Source organism: Colobus angolensis, unplaced genomic scaffold (assembly GCF_000951035.1).
Source record: "Colobus angolensis palliatus isolate OR3802 unplaced genomic scaffold, Cang.pa_1.0 Scaffold140, whole genome shotgun sequence".
In the NCBI taxonomy this organism is placed as follows: domain Eukaryota; kingdom Metazoa; phylum Chordata; class Mammalia; order Primates; family Cercopithecidae; genus Colobus; species Colobus angolensis.
Genome location: NW_012114489.1, coordinates 8,078,484 through 8,099,917, shown reverse-complemented (window position 1 = coordinate 8,099,917; position 21,434 = coordinate 8,078,484). Strand labels below are relative to the sequence as shown.

At 36.4% G+C, this 21,434-nt stretch overlaps 1 protein-coding gene across 1 annotated transcript in view; it reads right to left on the bottom strand.

Moving 5' to 3' along the window:
- The window catches only part of IL1RAPL1 (interleukin 1 receptor accessory protein-like 1), a 1,423,595-nt gene that overhangs the window by 19,936 nt on the left and 1,382,225 nt on the right, over positions 1-21,434 (bottom strand). The window contains exons 7-8 of the mRNA XM_011935152.1: positions 20,368-20,500; positions 17,877-18,022 (exon numbers count right to left, since the gene is read on the bottom strand). Of these exons, the coding sequence (XP_011790542.1) occupies positions 17,877-18,022; positions 20,368-20,500 (279 nt within the window). The remainder of the gene's footprint in view (positions 1-17,876; positions 18,023-20,367; positions 20,501-21,434) is intronic.

The window sequence follows — 21,434 nt, the reverse complement described above, 5'->3', positions numbered from 1 at the left end:
CCCTTTAAGGGACTGAGACTGAATATTGAAAATTGTAAAAGCAAAATTGCTAGGCAAAACCTAAGGAAAACTGGCATTTGGTTAAAAACAACAAATTAACAAGTGCCAAAGAGTTGCATTTAAGGGCCCCAGCAATCATTTAGTTACAGGCAATTAACAATAGTCCTTGGAAAGCTCCAGTACAGGCTAAGGGAAAACACATTGATTATTGCTGCAGTAGTAGACTGCTTTGGAATAAATTGTTTCAATTTAAAACTAGATTTGCTACAAGCATTCTGAGCAATGACTACAATTTTTTCTTCTCAAGACAGTGGGAGCAAGCAACCCCTTAAAAGAAACAGCTAATTAAAATAAAGTGTGTGCCATCTCTTAGTATATTGAATTACATTGCAAATAATAAATGCATTTGGTTTCCACTGATCTTGCTGCAATTACCTAGTATACTATGGGAAACTATGTTCTTTTCTTGGCCTATACCTGGTGTTATTGTTTGCAAACATTTTCTGCTGGAAATCTTTGAAAAGGTAAAGATTTTAACAAAGTAAGTAAAAGTTCATATGTATTTTTGAACTCTTGACTTGCAGTTTTTAGACAGTATCTCTATTTGATCTCTCTCTCTCTCTCTCTCTGTGTGTGTGTGTGTGCCTATATATATAATTTTGCCAGAAGTATAACTGAAGATTTTAGATGGCTTACTTTTATGTAGTTTATCCTAAAGTTGGTTCATTCATTATAAAAAGTCTTTTGAAGTGTTTTTCCCTCATTTATATGCAGTCAAATGCAAGTTTGTGGGGGGAAATGCATGACAGACACTATAATGATTCCAGTTTATTCATTAGCCTCACCAAGTACATTTCTTTTTCTCTCATTGTGTTATAAAGAGCTAAAGTTTGTAAGAATCTATCCATCCACATAAATTCATATGCATATTTATTTCTCTGGAGCAGTATAACTTATTTGTTCCTGGCAGGAGGATAATTATGCTCAGTCTACAAAGATACTCAACTCAATTCTACAATACATCAGTGCAATTTAAACGCAGTTATATTTTTTGGCGGGGAGCGGGGGCAACACATTTACAAATCAGGCTGCTATTCACATAAAGGAAGAAAATGTTTTGGGAAAGTATAAACTAGTATGTAAGAATAACAGTTTTGATCTTGCAAAAGTCCTTTTTAGGAAGTCAGGGTATAAACCCCCAAAATTGTAATAATAAAAATAAAAATGGTCCCTGAATGGAGCAGCTAAATCTGTATGACCAAACATTTGGGCAAAAGATTACCTCCAAAGTAGCATATTTTGCCATTTGGAAAGAGGTTTTTAGACGAAGCACCAAATTAACTTCTAGTTACTGCCAATCAAAATGCAAATATGGTTGTTGGCTAGGACCCATCATTAGAGCCCAGTTAGAGTAAGGTCTCACAGGTCCTTGGAACTTCATTGCTCTGTGTTAATAAAGTATTCAAAGTGCAAAACAAAATGAAAGGCTAGAAGAAAAAGTGTGACATTCTCTTCACAGCATGCTAGAGCCTACCCTTGGAATGTGCTTTTTTTCTCTTTCAACTGGGCAAGAAGGGTGTTAAGCTGGTTTTTCTTTCTGTGAATTAAAAAATATTCATCGGTGGTATGTTTTAAAAGATGAGTTAAAATGGATAATGGCAGTAACTGAATAAAGCATGAATCCATGTGCTCATATTAGTTACAAATAAACCAACAAGAAGGGAAAGCTCTCCCTAAGAGCAGAATGTCAACCAGTAAATATGAAGGGAATGATATAGTTAGAAATGACCATTTTTCACCCACCGCAATAACAATTGATTCAGGCAAAAATGATCAACAGACATTAAAATTATTGGTTGAAAGACTGGTGAGGCAGGATATTCACACTGTCTCACAGTACCTCCTCACTGGGGTAAAATGGACATCATTTTAAGGAAGTGACCAAATTTAACATCACCAATAATGGGACAAATTGACATCATCCCCCACCCAACTCCCGGTGTACTGCAATAAGAGGGCACAATATCATTTAAGTAGTGTTACAGCCAGAAACAGATAAACATCTGAAAAAAAAATAAGGAAATGTCAGGCCAACTCCAACTGAGGGACAACTATAAAAAATAAAACCATCTAGCTTCTACTCTTCAAAATGTCAATGTTATGAAAGACAAAGAAAAGCTGAGGAACCATACCAGATTAAAGGAGACTAAAGAGAATTGGCAGTTAAATGCAGTACATAATCCTGGATGGTAAATACGGTGTAAAGGGTATGTACTGGGACTATTTTTTAAATTTGAATATAGACTATATCATAGGCAATAGCATTTTATAATTATGAATTTTCCTGAATTTGATAAATGTCTTCTTGTTACATAAAAAATTCTTGTTTTCAGGAGATTCACATTGAATACTTTAGTTTCAGTGTCTGCAATGTGCTCTCCTGTGCTTTAGCAATGATACGTTGCGTATGTGTATATGTAGTGCAGCTCTTTTTACCTACCTACATGTAGGAAGAGAGATAAAGTAAATGTGGCAAATGTTATTAATTGGTGAATCTAGGTGGAGAAGATATATTAAAATGTATTATACTGTTCTTGTAATTTTCTACAATATCTGCAGTTTTATTTATCCAAAATAAAAAGTTAAAAAATAAAAGATCGCATTGTAAGATAATAATTGCAAGTGTTATTGTAATTAGAGTGTATTTCAGGTTGATTACCTTGGTATTAAAATTCTGTTATTTACAGCTAGTGTACACTAATCTGCACAAAGCCTTCAATTTCATCTTCCCAGAACATGTCTTCACCCTGGAATTTTCTGCAGTGTCTGTTACTTGATTCACATTGCCCATGGAACAAAGTCTAAACCCCTTATGTGGGCATTTAAGTTTCTTCATTCCTTTAATTGCAGCAGCTAACTAACCTTTAGTTGTAATCACCCTTCCAATGTAAATTAAATTTGGTGTGAGTTTTTTGTTCCAAATCAGAAATTCTTCATTTACCAAAACCCAACCAATCCTGCAAGGAAAGGATGGGATCTGCACTTCCAATATCACTTTTCCAACTAAAAGTGATTTTTTTCCTCTTTAGAACATGTATGTCCTGTCCTTTTTTTTTCACTTACCATATTGAATTATATCAGAGTTAGTTTTGTTTATTGTTTTACATTGTCAGCAATGACTTTATCTTAGGACCTTTGCTCTGGCTTCCCTCTGACTGGAGAGTAACTCCCCTAGATTTCTACATGCCTCTCTCTTTGCTTCTTCAACTCTTTGCTCATACAGCACCTTCTCAATTGGATACACTGACCACGCATTCTAAGTCACAAACCTGTGGCTGCATTTTGCATCCATTTGTCTTTATTTTTTACAGTATTCATCACTATATAACAATATTTCATTTGCTTATCAATAAATGTATTCTTGTGTATTATTTGTCTTCCACTGGGATTTAAACTCCATCAGGACAAGTTTTTTGCTGTCTTCTCTTTTTTTTTTTTTTTTTTTGTGGTCTATTTTGTCTATATCTTTTACTACTTATCCCAAATCCCTTGCAAACTATCTGACACATTAAAGATATTCAATGAAAATGAATGACTGATTAGATGATTAAGAACAAACCCAATTTTGAATAAAAAGTTAGGTTTTATGTGTTTCTATTCTAAAATTCCAAGAATATATCTGTGAGCCATTTTTCTAGTCAATGTATCATAAGGTTCAAGCAATTGATAAGGTATAATTATAGCATTAAAATTCAGTCCATTAAGTTGGGAATAAACTTTTAGTATATAGAAAAATGATCACCTTCATAGTACAGATTTAAAAATTATTTTTACATTTTCTTTTTTTTTATTATACTTTAAGTTCTGGGGTACATGTGCAGAATGTGCAAGTTTGTTACATAGGTATACACGTGCCATGGTGGTTTGCTGCATCCATCAACCTGCCATCTACATCAGGTATTTCTCCTAATGCTATCCCTCCCCTAGCCCCCCACCACCCAACAGGCCCTGGTGTGTGATGTTCCCCTCCCTGTGCCCATGTGTTCTCATTGTTCTGCTCCCACTTATGAGTGAGAACATGCGGTGTTTGGTTTTCTGTTCTTTTTTTCATTCACAAATCTAATGGCAATACAGTCTTGTACAGACTTACAGAACTAAGAAAGTTTGTATTCACTTGGCATTTGGAAATCAATCATGTACTGCTTCACATCTTTGATACTGCTATTCAACTTTTCTCACTCACTAATACATACATTTTCTATTTGTTTTATAAGTGCCTTCTCTGTACCAGGTATAGTGCTTTTGAGTTCTAGTGATAAAATGATGGATGAAATATGTTTTTGCATTAAAGGTGCTCATGTCTAGTTTCAGAGTCAGGCATGTAAGCATCTAATAAATAATAAATAATAAGAGCTATTTATTGAGAACTTAAGTGTCACAGTACTAGACCTCTTTTATATAAGTGTAAGAAATGCTACATTGTAAGTATCACAATTACAAGCCAGATGAGAAATTCACTTGGGATATTTGTATGTGTGTGTGTTTCTGTAGGAGTATTTTAGAGACGGGGGTCAGACACAGAGTGACACAATGCAGAGGTAGCTGTAAAGGATTTTGGCAAGTAGTTTGGTATGGAGCACTGGGAAATGAATGTATGATGTGATAGGTGAAGTAGGCAAACTCATGCTTTGATTTCTCAGCTAGAATATGTTGTTTACCATTTTTTTATTTTCAAAGCAAATAGCATGTACCTTTTCAATAAATATTTGTTTGAGGATTCATGGAACCCATTAAACCAGGTTTCGCAAAGATAGGTCAGTACAATAGGACAATGATTCTCCCTTGGGAAAAATTGCCCTATATTTTCAAAATGTATACTGTGAAGTTACTAACACAGATAGAGCTTTATTGCAGAAAACCTTTCCCCTTTAGATTATAAAGGCGGTGTTTGAAATATTTCTATCTCAAGACTATATTGTGAGATGTACACAGACCGTTATGTGTGTTTGCACACACATACAGGTACAAAGTATTCAGATGGGGCTTCCTTTATCTCTGATCTCATAAGATTAAGTATGATAGAGAGAAGACAGACAAAGAAGGAAGATAGTGTTATAATAAAGAACAAAAAGGGCCTCAGGTGACCAGCTTGGAAGACAGGACTATTGTATATCAAGGTGTCAAACTTCACTGATGCCTAAAAGAAAATACCTTAGAAAAGTATTGCTTTCCCTCTACTAGGAATTTCCTTCTTAACATGTCATACAAATAGACAGGCACAGATGGAATGTTACAAAACATCTCTGGAGAGAAAATTGTCAGAGTGAAGGTGGCATTGCCATTTTCCTCCTTGTTAAGGGATGCAATGTTTATCCTGAAAGCAATTTTCCTCAAGAGGGTATATTGTCATAGTTAGAACAATTTGGTCTTCCATTGGGAATGCTTTGGATTGGCCAACGAACCCAGAACATCTGGACTGCCTAGATAACCAATAGAAGAAGCCATGTTTTCCACAGAAATATCGAACTCTTCTAAACAAATATAGTATGATGATTTATAGATATTTAATTGATGAAAATACATTTAAAAGTATTATACACACATATAAACTGATTGTATTGCAGTATACAAATGGGATACATTAATAAACTTCAGAATTTTATGTTATTATTTTAATATTCTTTATTTAGGGGTTTAATGTGTTTCTGACTTATTGAAAGCTTTAGAGGAAAATGTGTGTGGCAAAATTTGTTGGTAATAGTTTATCTCTTGAGACAAGCCTCATTCAAAATCTTGGTGATTCCAGAGTTACAAAGTATTAAAGCAAAAACCATATGCTGGTTCATTTCCCCCAGTGGGAAAAACAGAAAAATATATTTCTTCTCTATGTTGAATGTTTATGAACACTTCTGAATTCATCAACATGCAGAAGAAAATAGTGGTAAATTTGCCTTTCTTTCTCATTTTGTAAAGAGATGCTTTCAAGACTCTATTAACCTTTTTTTTTTTAAAAAAAAAAAACCCACCCATTAACAATCTATGAAGAAATGATCATGTTTTGGGAGTTACCAATAGGAGACCCTACCATTACTTGCCTCATCCAAAGGGAGCAGTAAGTGGTTCCTTAAACCATGACAGACTTGAGAAGTCTGTGGCTCACATACTTTAGTGGCCTCTGTGCTGGTATACATAAAGGGCTTGTCCTCAATAATGACTTATCTTTTACCAAAATAGCAATAACATAGCTCTGCTTCACAAAGAATAGGGCATTATCTTATCATCTCACCATATGTATTGATTTTCAGCATATATGAAAATTATCAGTGGCTTGAGAAAATAATGTAGAAGTAAGGTGTCCCCTAAAATGTTGTTTTCTTTTTCTTTTTTTTTTTTTTTGAGACGGAGTCTTGCTCTGTCGCCCAGGCTGGAGTGCAGTGGCCGGATCTCAGCTCACTGCAACCTCCACCTCTCGGGTTCACGCCATTCTCCCGTCTCAGCCTCCCGAGTAGCTGGGACCACAGGCGCCGGCCACCTTGCCCGGCTAATTTTTTGTATTTTTAGTAGAGATGGGGTTTCACCGTGTTAGCAAGGATGGTCTCGATCTCCTGACCTCGTGATCCGCCCGTCTCGGCCTCCCAAAGTGCTGGGATTACAGGCTTGAGCCACCGCGCCCGGCCTAAAATGTTGTTTTCTAAAACAGACAAAGTATGAGCAACAGTACTTACTCAAGCAAATAGATTTCAATATACTTGAAAAATGTGTAAATAACTTGATTTTATAGCAGAGAGTAATGATAGGTTTTCTACAAGCATTTTCAAAAATATTCAGTAGCGGGCCGGGTGCAGTGGCTCAAGCCTGTAATCCCAGCATTTTGGGAGGCCGAGACGGGCGGATCACGAGGTCAGGAGATCGAGACCATCCTGGCTAATACGGTGGAACCCCGTCTCTACTACAAAATAAAAAAACTAGCTGGGCGAAGTGGCGGGCACCTGTAGTCCCAGCTACTCGGGAGGCTGAGGCGGGAGAATGGTGTAAACCCGGGAGGCGGAGCTTGCAGTGAGCTGAGATCCGGCCACTGCACTCCAGCCTGGGCGACAGAGCGAGACTCCGTCTCAGAAAAAAAAAAAGGAAAAATATATTCAGTAGCTATACCAAAATAGATTTATTGTTTCTCACTTTTCTTCTGACTCTATAAAACATGCTTTTAGTAAACAATTTGAAAAATGCATAAGAATGATAAGAAATTAAAGATCACATGGAATCATACCACCTTGAGATAACCACTGTTAATACTTCACTAAATGATTTAATGCATCTCTTTCTTACGTATTAGGTTTTCATGTAGCCTTAACATCGGCAATTGATCTACGGCTTTAAATACTAATACTACAAAATAGCTTATATTTTGCCTTTTATTCTGGACAGTTTGGAATGGAATTTGTTGGTTTGCAAGCTATGTTCTGCTAAGAGTTCTCTTGGTAACCACTGTAGCCTAATTATTTATTTCTTTGTCTATCTGTTTATGCAGCTATCATTGAAAGATGCCTGGTTCAGCAAGGCAACTCTAACAGGAATTTTTTAAACACCACTGTGGAGTTTTTCTCTTCATAAATAATAATCCGTTTTGGCAACAGTTTATGAATATTCACATAAAATGTGGAGTCAATCATCTGATTTTAGAGGAGGTAAAAATTTCTAATTTCATTTTGACTAATTGCATTGTTTTTCAGATGAAGAAACTAAACTAGTATGTGAACAGCCACAGAAGAAAATGTATTTTAATACTGCCAACTTTTCTGTGACTACTGAATTGCCAGTGGCAGCAGTCTACTGAAGAAGTCTAACTAAATAGAATTTTATTGCTGTATCTTTAATATATTTCTTTCAGTTGCTTTCAACATTAAGGCATTTAAATGTTCTAGACATATTTGTTTGGGGAGAATTAGAAATGTACCCAAGCAGTTGTGAGTCATTACCTTGAAACTGTGGGGTGGTATACATAAATTTTTAAGTCAAATTCATTTTACATTACATACAGAGTAGAATTATAATTCTAAACTGATGTAAGTCAGCTAATTTATATTTAATACTTTCAGGCTTTGAAAATGGCCTCTTCCACTTTAGTTTGCATGAATTTGGCAACCATTGTAAGTCGGTACTTTGAACTGCAGTTGCATGTCATAAGGAATTGTATTTTCTACTTTGTAGTTACAGAAACTTGACATCTAAAGATCTGAGTCAACTTTTCAAACACTTAAGGCATAAGAAAATCCCTAGGAAGAGCAACCACCATATCTCACTTTCAAAATTGGCAAAAGGAGGCACAATGTCTAAAAACTCTGAGAATCTGTAAAATATGACAAATGGTCTAATATATATTATTAGTCACCCAGTACCATATATGCTCTTTCAGGATTCCCACAGTGGGGCTAGGGGTAAGAAGTTTACAAATGATAAAACTGAAGAACAATGACACAAAGAGATTGGTTCTAGGTCACACAAAGCTAAAGAGTCAAAAGCAAAATACTCTCAAGTAACTGTCCATTTTTTCATCACAGTTGAGAATTTCTCACTTTTTAGTCAATTCGCATTCATATCAAATTTCACTTAATGGTAACAATTTGGGGGTGGTTTTAAAAATGACCTTTGTGTGCTTTCCTAAATGTACTACTGGATTTTCTTTTCGAATTAAAAATAAATTCTATTTTTAAAGAACTTAAATATGCACTTTTAATTTACCCAAATTGACCCCCCTATCTATTCTTTTTCATAGAACACATGCTAAAAATAGAACACGTGCCCCAAAATTAGATACAAAAAGATATTATATTTCCCACAGATGGCAAATGTAATTCTCAACACTAAAATCTAATACAAGTTACCATGGTAATTTATTGGAAATCAACACATTTTTTTCCTACTATATGACCTGAGATACTAGTTAGCATTTTTTTATGCGTCGTGTCTAATTTCTCACTTTGCTAACCCGGTTGTCAAAGTTCAACATACAGGAACTGCTTATTAAAAGCTACACCTTGCATTTTATGACCCAGTTGTGACATTTCTCTACAAAATGCAGGAATTTGCAGCCATAAAAATGCACAGCTCTCTCCCTCTTCCCAAAAATGCTGTTTAAATGCTCCAGCATGGTGGTAGACATCCTTCCGGTAGCAGTGAGTCAACTAGTAAGGATGCCTAACCCAGTGCTTTGACCGTTGCTGGCACTCAATACATCTTTGTTGAATTAGAATGATTTGTCCCTTTTTCATACAACAGCATTATATGAATTATCTCTTTTAAGCAGCCTGCAGTGAAGTGAGATTTGGAGTGGGATATGAAGCATTGTCAATCAACAGGTTGCTTAGACCCAGAAATAATGAAAATACGAAGGTGGTTCTGAGAAGGAGGAGTGAGTGGTTGTTGGTAGGTGGTGGCTAGGAATATACTATCTTGTTTGGAGTCTCTGATCACACAAGTGGAATTTTGCTGTGTTGTAGATAATTTCTTTGGGCTTCCTGCTAATGTTTTAAACTGAATTATTTTTTCTAAACTGCCTGTTTATCATTTTCCAATACACAGACATGAGTTCCAGTGGATTCCTTCTACCCTCACTTGAGTAGACTGCTGCCACTGGCAGCTCAGTGGTCACATAGAAATTGGCAGTATTCAAATACGTTGTGTACTTTTGACTATTCGCACACTACTTTAGTTGCTTCATCTGTAAAAATACTTGTGTTTTACAGCCTCTGTTAGATGCTAGACAGACGCCTGTTAAAATGAATTAAACGTTTGAACTCGTAGAGACGGTTTTAACCAGTTTGTGTTGCTGTGGTCCTTCCTTCCCTCCCCTCCCTCCCTCCCTCCCTTCCTTTCTTCCTCCCTCCCTTCCTTCCTTCCTCTCTCTTCTTCCTCTTCCTTTCTTTCTTCCTTCCTTCCTTTCTCCCTCTCTCCTTCCTTCCTTCCTTTCTTTCTTTCTTTCTTTCTCTTTCTTTCTTTCTTCCTTCCTTCCTTCCTTCCTTTCTTTTTTCTTTCTTTCTCCCTTCCTCTTTCTTTCTTTCTCTCTCTCTCTCTTTCTTTCGTTTTTGAGGCATACCTTTGACCAATAATATGTGGCAGTTCAATTCCATACAATCTCCATCCTTTCTTACCACACTTAATTGACAGTTAGCTGAATACAAGTAAGTGTTCAAAACAGAAAATCAGCAGTATTTACTGTTCACCATACAATCGTGTTCCCCCTTATGTTATTTGCATAGGCTAGATTCAACCTATTTGCATAGGCTAAAGCATATATGTATATCCATATATATGTTGTTGAGACATTCCTAAGTGTATTTCCTTTTAAAAAAATGAGGTACATAGGAAATGGGTCCAACAGTGAGGGCCTTCTTCATTTAAGAGGTTAATTATTTGAATACTTGAAGAAAATGCCCTCTTAGACATCTCTCTGAGTAGCAAATGTTATATAGCAGAATTCATTGAACAGGTGAAGCAAGTAACCTCATTAAGAGTAGAGTGTGAGTCCAATGAACCACTGTTCAAATAGGTTCAAAGGTATTGACCATGTAAAAAGAATGAGGCAATTAATTAAAAACAGTCGCACTGACTGGCTCCACTTAGCTTTCATTCCTTTCTCATGGAAACAGTGAGCTCAACAGAACTAGTTTCTCTTTACCTATTAGAGGCTACCAAGCTAATTAGAAAGATGTATTGTCTAGGCAAGGGCTTTGGTATGCCAGCTGTGGTCCACAGACTAAGGAACTTGATTGAAATTCTAATCTTGAGTCCTACCCCAGGCTAATGAACTGCTTTTTAACAAAGTTCCCAGGTGATTTGTGCATACTGTAAAGTTTGTGAAGCATTGGTCTAGGGGCTTTTAGCTGACTCTCTAAGCATGGAAATACAAGGAACCTAAATTTTGTCAATTCCTATGGTGTAAGAACAGCCATTCCGTTGACCTTCCGGCCACATTTGGTATAATCTTGGAAGGTTTTCAAGATTAAAATACTTGTCCTTCTATTTTGACTTTCCCTACATTGAGCAGCTTAACTGTTGACATCATTTCCAGGAAGAGATTGAGTTTTTGATATCTATACTGTAGAGCAGTGGTTGTCACCAGGAGCAGTTCTGACCCCTGGGGACATCTGGCAATGTCTGGAGACATTCTTGGTTTTCATAACTGAGGAAGGTTGTATTGACATGTAGTGGGCAGAAGCTAGGAATATTGCTAAATGATCTTCAATGCACAGGACAGCCCCCACAACAACAAAACATTACCAAGCCCTAAATGTCAGTAGTGACAAGATTGAGAAATCCTGCTATAGACAAAGTTTAGATCACTCAGAATACATTTAATCAGCCCATTCATCACATTTACTAAGCGGGTTTGGTACTTTGAAGCATATAAGAGAGAAATACAAGTTAAAGATCTGTATCAAGAATTGAACATTTACTTAAGGAAACAAGTGTAAAACTCAATAAAGCAAAAAAGGACTTGCAGTGACTATAACCATGTATAATTAAATGTTTAAGAGCTTTGGCCCACATGAATGATCAACAGGAATGATTAAAGACTAAAGAGTTTTTTATTCTTGGCCCTCCACATTGGTTTTGTCCAGGATCACCCTCTTGTCATTTATTAATTGAGAAAAGAAGTTAATCATCAGCAGACAGTGGTCCTTTTCTTTTCAAACAAAGATGTTACTTGGTTATTCTCATTCACAGAGAAGAAAACTGTGTGACCAAAATGGCTAAGAGGCCAAATAATGTTACATAACATACCTCCATATTATAACTGATTAGCAAAAACTAGGATCAAAAGGCCTTCAACAGAATTGCTTGAACCCGGGAGGCGGAGCTTGCAGTGAGCCGAGATCATGTCACTACACTCCAGCCTGTGCGACAGAGCGAGACTCCGTCTCAAAAAAAAAAAAAAAAAAGCCTTCAAAACCTTTCACAGTTGAGGCAAAAAAATAACTTGGGATTAATCTCATTTAAATAATATATTCTAAGTCTAAGGAAATAGTCAGCTAAAGTGGTTAATAGTCATGTCTGCAACTTTGGTGGCGATCAATAGCCTTGTTGGAATATCCATATCAAGAAGCACACAGGGAGTTGGGCACAGTGGCTCACGCCTGTAATCCCACCACTTTGGGAGACTGAGACAGGAGGATCGCTTAAGCACAGGAGTTCAAGACCAGCCTGGGAAACATAGGGAGACCCTGTCTCTACATTTTTTTTTTTTTTTAAATAGCCAGGTGTAGTGGCCTAGTTACAAGGGAGGCTGAAGCCAGAGGATTGCTTGAACCCAGGAATTCAAGGTTGCAGTGAGTCATGATTACACCACTGCACTCTAGCCTGGGCAACAGAGTGAGACCTTGCCTGTAAAAATAAACATAAATAATAAAAAAAGAAGTGCAGAGGTACAAAAGCATTAGTATTGGATAATTTGTGCTACTGGCATTCATAATAGCCTCCAAATATGTTTGGTTATTTGTTTTGGCATTAGTTACCAAGAAAAAAATATGACATTGGAGTTTGCTATTTAGATGTCTTATATAAATGAGGAGCAGAGAGGCCCCTCCCATCAACGACAACAACAAAAAAAAACAGTTACAGGACAAAAGAAAATTTTGACTACAAAATGTCAAATCTTATCCAAGGAGAGAATTTGTTAAACTCGTTGGCTTTTATTTGGAGATGCTGCAGCAACATTACTAAAATTCCTTAATATTTTGGCACTGCATAAGCTAAGACTCAGTCAAAGTATCCATTTCATCGACATCAGCTCAGCTGTTAATGCGTCATTGTCTTTCTAGGGAAATGCTGCCATACAGGGAGGTAGGAGATTTTGATTTCTGAACAAGGTTTGGCTTTAACATATTCTGAAATCAATGGTCAAAGACGTCAAATGGCCAGTCCCAAAAGAAGTTTGCACCGTTCTATGACCTTACTGTATCTCTCAGTAAATAAATTCACTAGGCAAATACTAACAAGGAGGGGCCACATATTACAAGGATGATTCATTACAAGAAGGGTTAAAGGAGTCCACTGGGTTTAAATTCATCTGGCTTTAAAACAATGCATCCTAAGTGATGTGCACTTAATTACATTACTAAAGATATTTTTAGGTCTAGGGAGTTTATTGAGCAGGTCTAATTTCTATTGATTACATTCTTTGAAGGGATAAAGAGAGTGCACACAAGAAGTAAAATGGGTTAGATGGGAAATAAAGAAAACCTAGATGTTTATTATTATTACCTAGTGCTGAGTCTCTCAGAGAGATACTCTGCCAGTTCCCAAACTAATTTTTGATTAATGAATTGCCATCTCATTGTAATCCATATAAGTAAATATAACCCTTCAGAGCAGGATTGCTAATGAACATCCCCAATGTGACAGTTTCAAAGTGAAACACTCACTAGCAAGCACAGTCGTATATTAAGAATGTTTAATATCACTGTAATTTAAAAAGTAGTGGATGGCATTCCAAATTATATTGGTCCTTATTTCCTGTTCATTTAACTTTATTTTTCATGCCTGTAACTTTGGTTAGCACAAATGCCAGGCACATAGTGGGTTCTTAGTCATCATTAAATGCATGAATACATAAACAAAATTATCCTTTAGGACAGTACATTCAAACCTAAGTAAATCTATTATAAAGTCAAATTCAGAATTGACGGAACAAAATTGCTGGAGCTAAAGCTGACGATTTTGATGAAAGATGAATTAGAATTCAGGGAATTTTTAATGGAACACGGAATTGCTGCATCCTTCATTACCCAGAGTATCACATAGTTAGAGCAAAGAAATCTTGTAATAGCTTGTTAACATTTTTTGGGTGCTAAGTATGTGCCAGACACTGTGATAAGTCTTTACACATATGAGTTCATTGAATCCTCACAGCTGCTCTATGTGAGAAGTCTTATTATTATTCCCATTTTATAGAAGAGAAATTTGAGGCTCAAAGTGATTAAATGATTTGCCCCAGATAGCACAGCTAGTAAGAACAGAGTTGGGTTTTGAACACAGCCAGCCTTACTCCTAAGTCCATGCCCTTAACCATTAAGATAATAAACATGTCTGCACTGTGAGGTCATTAAAAATGAGAGTATACACAGAAGGCACAGAGAGTGAAGAAGGAATCTGAGACAGCCTGATGGGTACAAGAGTGTCTAGGCCTGAGGTCAGAGCACAATACTGCTAGGTATCTACCTGGAGTATTGTTTGTGTCAGAGAAATGCAAAAGTAAAAAATGGAGAGAATAGGACAGATCAGAGCTTTGGAGGAAAACCGAAGGTCAATGTTCAGTGCGTGTTGGACTGGCAGTAGCAAGTGTATCTGGGTAAAAGATTCAAAGACTCAGACGTGGAATTCAATCAAGTATGGGCAATAACAAGAACAAGAAATAATGCAATGTCTAATTTGTCAGCGCTTTACTTTGATTATTTTTGAAGCCAGGATCTAATGCTCAAGCTTGCCAGGCCAGGGTCTGGCAAAGGGGATTGAATAGAAGCTTCTGGCAGGAGTGAAGAGTAAGGAGCAGGGCAGTCATAAACCAATATGGCCCATGGGCCTTGCCCTTTCATTCTCTTTCTCTCACTGCATATTCTAGTGCTCTGTATAGTAAGTGAAATATATCTATATTGCATGTCCGATGAGATTCTGATGAACCTAGTACCTTTTCTGGCTGCAGGAATTGGCAACTTTGGATATTCTCGAGCAACATTTTTCTATGGTCAAATTTCTTGGTAGATTTTCAGCAGGCTTTCATGGCATTATGATCCTTTTATGCAGATAAAAGGCTGACCCAGAACATAGCCTAGCTCAAATGTAGCTGAATTATTTATTATAGTATCCCCTTGGCATTAAGGAAGACACATTTGATACAAGGAAGCAATGTTTCAAAGAATCCATACCACCCATTGGAGGGCTCTGAAATCATTTCATTATGTCAACCATACTGAACAAAAGGTAACAGTGAAGGAAAAATTGCTTAGATAACTTTGGCAAAGGAATGTCCTGGAAGGTTTACCTGTCAGAAGCAATGACAGCTTGTGGTGTACAAGATCAGTATTCAACAAATGTTTGAACATGTCTCTCTAGGGAGGTTTTAAAAGGGAAGACTGTGAAGGCTTATAAGTTAAGGAATTTATGAGTAAATGGCAGAAAAATACAATTAATAGTGAAAGCTCCCAGTTCCTTATCTAAGCCTTAGTATTCTGAGTAATATAGCAACCCACCTGATAATTACACCATTGCTAGCATGACAGACATTTGACTTTTTAGAGACTCCATGATCAAAGACCCAAACCTATCACTTCATATATGCTGTGTGCTGCTTTCCTCAACCTGGCAGGGCTGATGAAGTTCAGGTCATGTCATGTGTGAAACAAAGTCCTTTTTTTTCCCCCAAGATTGGTGGGATAGATCATTCCACATAATCATGAGGCCCTCAAGAGCAGGAAATTGCATCCATTGGTGTCTTTGTGAATTGATGACTCGTTTGCTGCAGCTCCCTTAAAAGGAAGGCATACATTCACTTTAAGAGGGACTTTTGGAATACATGTCTTGGAAGGACTTTTTTTTTTGGCTTGTTAATGCTTTCATTTCTTAAGAATAAATTGCTGTTTGTATAAATGCATATTTGAAAAACATACTAAAAGACTTAAGTATTGAAGAATACTCTAACATTGACCACATTTTTTTAACGTTTAAGAAATCAAATATTACTGGAAAAAAATTTCAAGTAATTTTCTTGATTCATTTATTTTTCTAGAAATGGAAGGTTTCATAGCTTTCGGCAACTTATCCTTAAGCTACGTATGCTAAAAATAGCCTGGAGGTTTTTTGACCCCTTCTTGCCTGTGTGCCTCTCTGCAAAAACAGAGCTTTAGTAGCTTTATCCTTAGATACAATTCATTTTTCTTCGCTTCTCCTTTGATTCCTACTTAACTGTCACCCTTCCCTTGCCCTCCCAAAAACTATGTTGTCTAAGTTAACCCATTTTTATGTGCTCTATATCTTCTCTCTCCTAACTCCATTTTTGAGGGATAATTCAAACTCTTTAATTAAGGCACATTCAAGAGAGTGACCAGAAGGGTGAAAGTATTTCGCTAATAAAAATGAAGAATGAGTAGAAGAAGCTAAAGAGGCTGAATCTGGTGAAGTCAAGGTTCGGAGACTCATGGTGACTGTCATCAAACATTTGAAGGGCTGTCTTGGGGAAGAGTGATTAAAAGTACAGAACTAGGGCCAATGGATAGACAGACAATGAAACTGAAATGCTTTCTAACAGATTTTTTCCAAAGATAAAATGGACTTCCTTGAGAGGGAATGTGATCCAGTATAAGCTGATAGATCACTTCAGAAGATGTTATGGCAGGATAAGAAGTTCAATTACACAACACTTAAGTTGCTTTTAACTATGAGAAGCTATTTCTGTACTTGTATATGTATGATATTTCTACTCAAATCCCTTCCTTGATTGGCTATATACTATAGAAAGATACAATCATATTGCTAGCTGCTGCACACCTTTCCCCTTGACTCACATCCCTAAAAAGTAGACGATTTTAATATCATAGTCACCTTGACAACAGAGGTGTCTATTTTAATAGCATTCAGTAATATTATTCAAAGGGAATCTATTGCCCAATAAAGTAGGGGGAACAGCCTTCAATGTTCTCTTTCTTTTCAAACCTCAAAGAGTCTAGGATTAAACACGGGCTTTGAAATTAAAATCATTGTAAATTTGCTGAGTAAGAGAACATCAAGAGTGCTTGTTCCAAAGAGTAGAAAGTTTTAACTTAGCATAATGTAGAAAAATCTATTTTTCTCTTGTAATATACATAAACAATTTTACTAACAGGAATGACTCAAATTTTACAGTTCTCTCTTATTTCAAACAATTCAATATAAATTTAAATGCATTTAACCCTATGCAAAAGGTGATGGGGTGCTGTAGAGGCAGAGTTAGCACAACAGACATTGCACTCAACCACAGCCTATCTTACTTAAAAATGCATTATTATTCATCATGGGAGAATATCGTACGTATCAAAGTTATCCAAGGCAGAAACAACATGTCAGAAAATACTGCAGTGGGGAATTCGCCAGACAGTTCTTACACTAAAGGAGCAACCTTCCCATAAGAAACACAACCTTTGACTTAAAACCATTTTGTCACCCAGTCTGGAGTGCAATGGCGCCATCTCCCGATCTCCGCTAACTGCAACCTCCATCTCCCAGGCTCAAGTGATTCTCCTGCCTCAGCCTCCCAAGTAGCTGGGATTACAGGTTCGCACTACTACTGCCAGCTAATTTTTATATTTTTAGCAGAGACAGGGTTTGACAATGTTGGCCAGGCTGGTCTTGAACTCCTGACCTCAAGTGATCCACCTGCCTTGCCCTCCCCACAGTGCTGGGATTACAGGTGTGAGCTACTGCACCCGGCCCCTAATATCTATTTCTAATAATAATCAATAGCATTTAATGACTTTCCTTGTATAGGCTCTGTCAAGCCCTTCACATTTTTGGCCTTATTTTATTCTTAGAACACACTGAAGAGTTGATACTATTATTTTCCCCATTCTATATATCAGAAAACTAAAGCTTAGGGAAGTTAAATGTTTTGTCCAAAGTTATACAGTTGGTATTAAAGAGGAGCAAGGAATCCAAATTTGATTTTAGAGACTGAGTTACTCACCCATCTACTGCGCTGTTTGCCTTGGTGGCTCGAATACAAATATGATTATTTTATTTAGGAGAACTTTGTGGAGAAAAACGAAATTGAATTTGTTTCTTGGTTCCCAGTGATTTTTTCTCCCATCATACATTCAGCTGACCACTCAAGCTTAGAAGGTTACACTCACCTCGTTTATGAAGGAGAACACTGGCGTGTCGACGTCCATTTCCATTTTCAACGTAACAGGAGTAATTTCCCAAGTCACCTTCTTCCACAGAGTCCACAATTAATGAGATGGAAACTTCCTGTTCCCCGAGATGCTCCTTAAGAATTCTAAAATATAAAGCGACAAAACAAAACAAATATCCACACAAACAGACACATACACAAACAAGAAAGAAAGGTAGATGAATCCGAATCTGATGTAAAAATACCTACGAAATCTGTGCTTCAAATTTGGCTATGAATTGATGCTATGTTAATTAAATTATATCCTGCCCTTTTCTTCTTCACTTCTAATGAGGAAGCTTGTCTTTGTAGATGTTAATGAAGTTGCAGTTAATTATCTCCCTTAGCAGGACAATCACACTGTCATAATAAAGAGGTGAGAAAGACCTTGAAGAGAAAGTTTATAATTTGCTTTCCCTTTAAGAAGAAATATTATGTAAGTTGAGATAAAAATTCTAATGTCTCGGGCTGAAGGCCTAATTACATGTCAGGTTAATTTTTTAAAAAAGAAAGAAAAAAAAATTTCTGAGCTATTTTGACATTTCAGTTGAAATTTTCAGTCTGACTTCTGTTAATGATACTAACAAATTGCCTGTTTTTGAAGAAATGCGAAATTATAAACCTGTAGACTAAAAGTTCTGGTAAAGTACTTAACTCTGACATTTAAAATTAATGGTAAATGCTCACTAACCTCGTTGTCATCTCTGTTCAACATTTTTAAATGCAGAATTAAAGTAAACTACCTTTCTAGAAACTTCCCTGAACACACACAAAGCCAGAGGGGGCAAAAGTTAGGAGGTTCATTGTCCTTCATTTATTTTAGCATTTCATAGACCATGGGTAAAAGATAAGAGTGAAGTTTTAAATACGAAAAACAGCAGACAAATGTTTCAGTACATATTAGACAATTGTCCATTTAGCCTTCTGGAATCCCACTGGGGCATTCCAGAGTACAATATTCTTATGTATTTGTTGCCAGAAAGAAGGTCCCAATAGAAATAACCTTATGTGACAGTTTCATGTTTCTTTTTCTATTGAAAATCATTTTCTCTTTTACCTTTGATAAAGTTTTAAAAGCCTTGACATTTAGAATGGGGGACCATGATTTAAATGTTTGTATATACCCAGAAGACGCAATCTTTAGATGGGAGGATGTTTAGAAGTAATCGTCATTTTGATGTAGTTGTAACTTACTTATTATTATTGTTCTTGCATATTTATATTATGATTAAAAATAAGTATCCATACCCAAGCATAATTATAGTCTGCATTGAATATATTTACACTTAAATGAATAAATAAGTAAACACATTTAACAAAAAAGGGGCTTAGGCATTATGACTTCAAATATTTTCATGTTATCATTCCCACTATACAAATATTTTGACCTTAAAGTCAGACTAAGAAAGGTGATAAAAACATTTTGTGTATCCTTATCACTACCATCAACAGCTTCTATTCCACTTGGTGGCTCAAATATGTAAAAATACATAAAAGGAAATGATAGAGATTGTGTTTGCTTGAGTCCTCGTACCTTGTTATGTTTCCTGTGAGGTTTTTTTTTTTTTTTTTTGAGACACTTTCGCTCTTGTCACCCAGGATGCAGTGCAATGGTACGATCTGCGATCACTGCAACTTCCACCTCCCAGGTTCAGGCGATTCTCCTGCCTCGGCCTCCCAAGTAGCTGGGACTACAGGTGGCCTGCCACCATGCCCAGATAATTTTGTATTTTTAGTAGAGACAGGGTTCGCCATGTTGGCCAGGCTGGTCTCGAACTCCTGACCTCAGGTGATCCGCCCACCTCGACCTCCCAAAGAACATTTTTTTTTTAAAAGGTCTCATATACAAAAAGTACACTAACACATATTCTATAGTTTATGGTATTTTGATCTCACAGTATATATATATATATATATTTTTTTTTTCAGACAGAATCTCACTCTGTTGTTCAGGCTGGAGTGCAGTGGCAGAATCTTGGCTCACTGCAGCCTCTGCCTCCCAGGTTCAAGTGATTCTCATGCCTCAGCCTCCCAAGTAGCCGGGATGATAGGCACGCACCACCATGCCTGGCTAATTTTTGTGTTTTTAGTAGAGACAACGTTTCTCCGTGTTGGCCAGGCTACTCTCAAACTCTTGGCCTCAAGCAATCCACCCAATTTGACCTCCCAAAGTGCTGGGATTACAGGCAAGACCCACCACGCCCAGCCACACTCAGTATATGGCTTAACGAAACCATCCTCGTTATTTTTCTTAAATTCTTTGTAAATGACATTCACGTTTTGCAATTCTATAGTAGGTCTCTTACCTGTGTTTTGTTTCTTTATCATTAAATATTTTTATTATGATAATAGTAAAACAACAAGAAGAAACCCTTTCAGCTTACTTTCTATTCACTAACGGAGTAAATGTTAATCTTGACTGTACGAGTTAAAAGAAAAAAAAAAATTACCTAATGTCACTTTCCCAAACTCGATTTTCATCCAGATCTTCAATAAACTTTTCTCCTTTCATCCAGTAAATTAAAGGACTGACATCTCCGCTGTACCCAAAGAAAGCTCTGCAAGTTAGATTAGCAGAGTCACCTGCAGAAAGAAGTGATAGAAAAGTGTCAAAAACCTATTTGTCCACACTCATTTTAGGCAAACAGACAGGTAACATTTTGATCACTTTTCACTGATTTAATAAAATATCTTTCTAAAAGAAAAATTTTTCCGGGATTTTCAATCTTTGTCAAATTGATAGAATGTGTGTCTTCGACAACATGGCTTGTTTAATGGAATGTGAGTTACTTATAAAATTTCCAAGAGGACTAGTCAGCTATTGTATAGAACATTTTTCCAATTTGGTTGGCCTGATGTTTTCTCATGATTAGCTTGAGGTCATGAATGATTGCGAAGGATACCACAGAGGTGATATGCCTTTCTCGAAGCATGATATCAAAGGGTACATAATGTTGCTAATTATAAGATTTTAAAGGGCAGATAGAAGGTGTTTCTCGGTCTTGATTGTGGGAAATAGAAAATCTTTGGCTGCAAAGGAAAAGGAACCATAAATCCGAGAACCTTAGAGAATGCTATTACAATATTTTTAATTCATAAAGAAAACATTTGAATTAAAGAAGCTAACACATACTCAAGTAGAAAAACAAAAAAACAAATAAAAATCATGATAATAAAAATTTGGGATTTTCATTACAGGTAAAATCGATTATACTACTGTGAAGATTAGTTTATTTCAATATGCTACTTAGAATGTTTTAATGGTGAATACAGATTGCTCGATTCTTTAATAAGGTAAATTGAAGTCTCTGTCTAAAAGGTGGAAGTAAATTTAATGCCCATAGAAAGTAAAGTTTATTTCTGGATATTTTATGCCACTTTACAAGCACCTGGCTTACTCAAGCTTCAGTCAGCATTAGAGAACTGAAATATTCCAGTAGATAGTAGTTTTAAGATCTTGCTACCACTAAATGGAACCAGAAATTGAGGGATAAGATGGGGTCTTATAAGTCTGGAT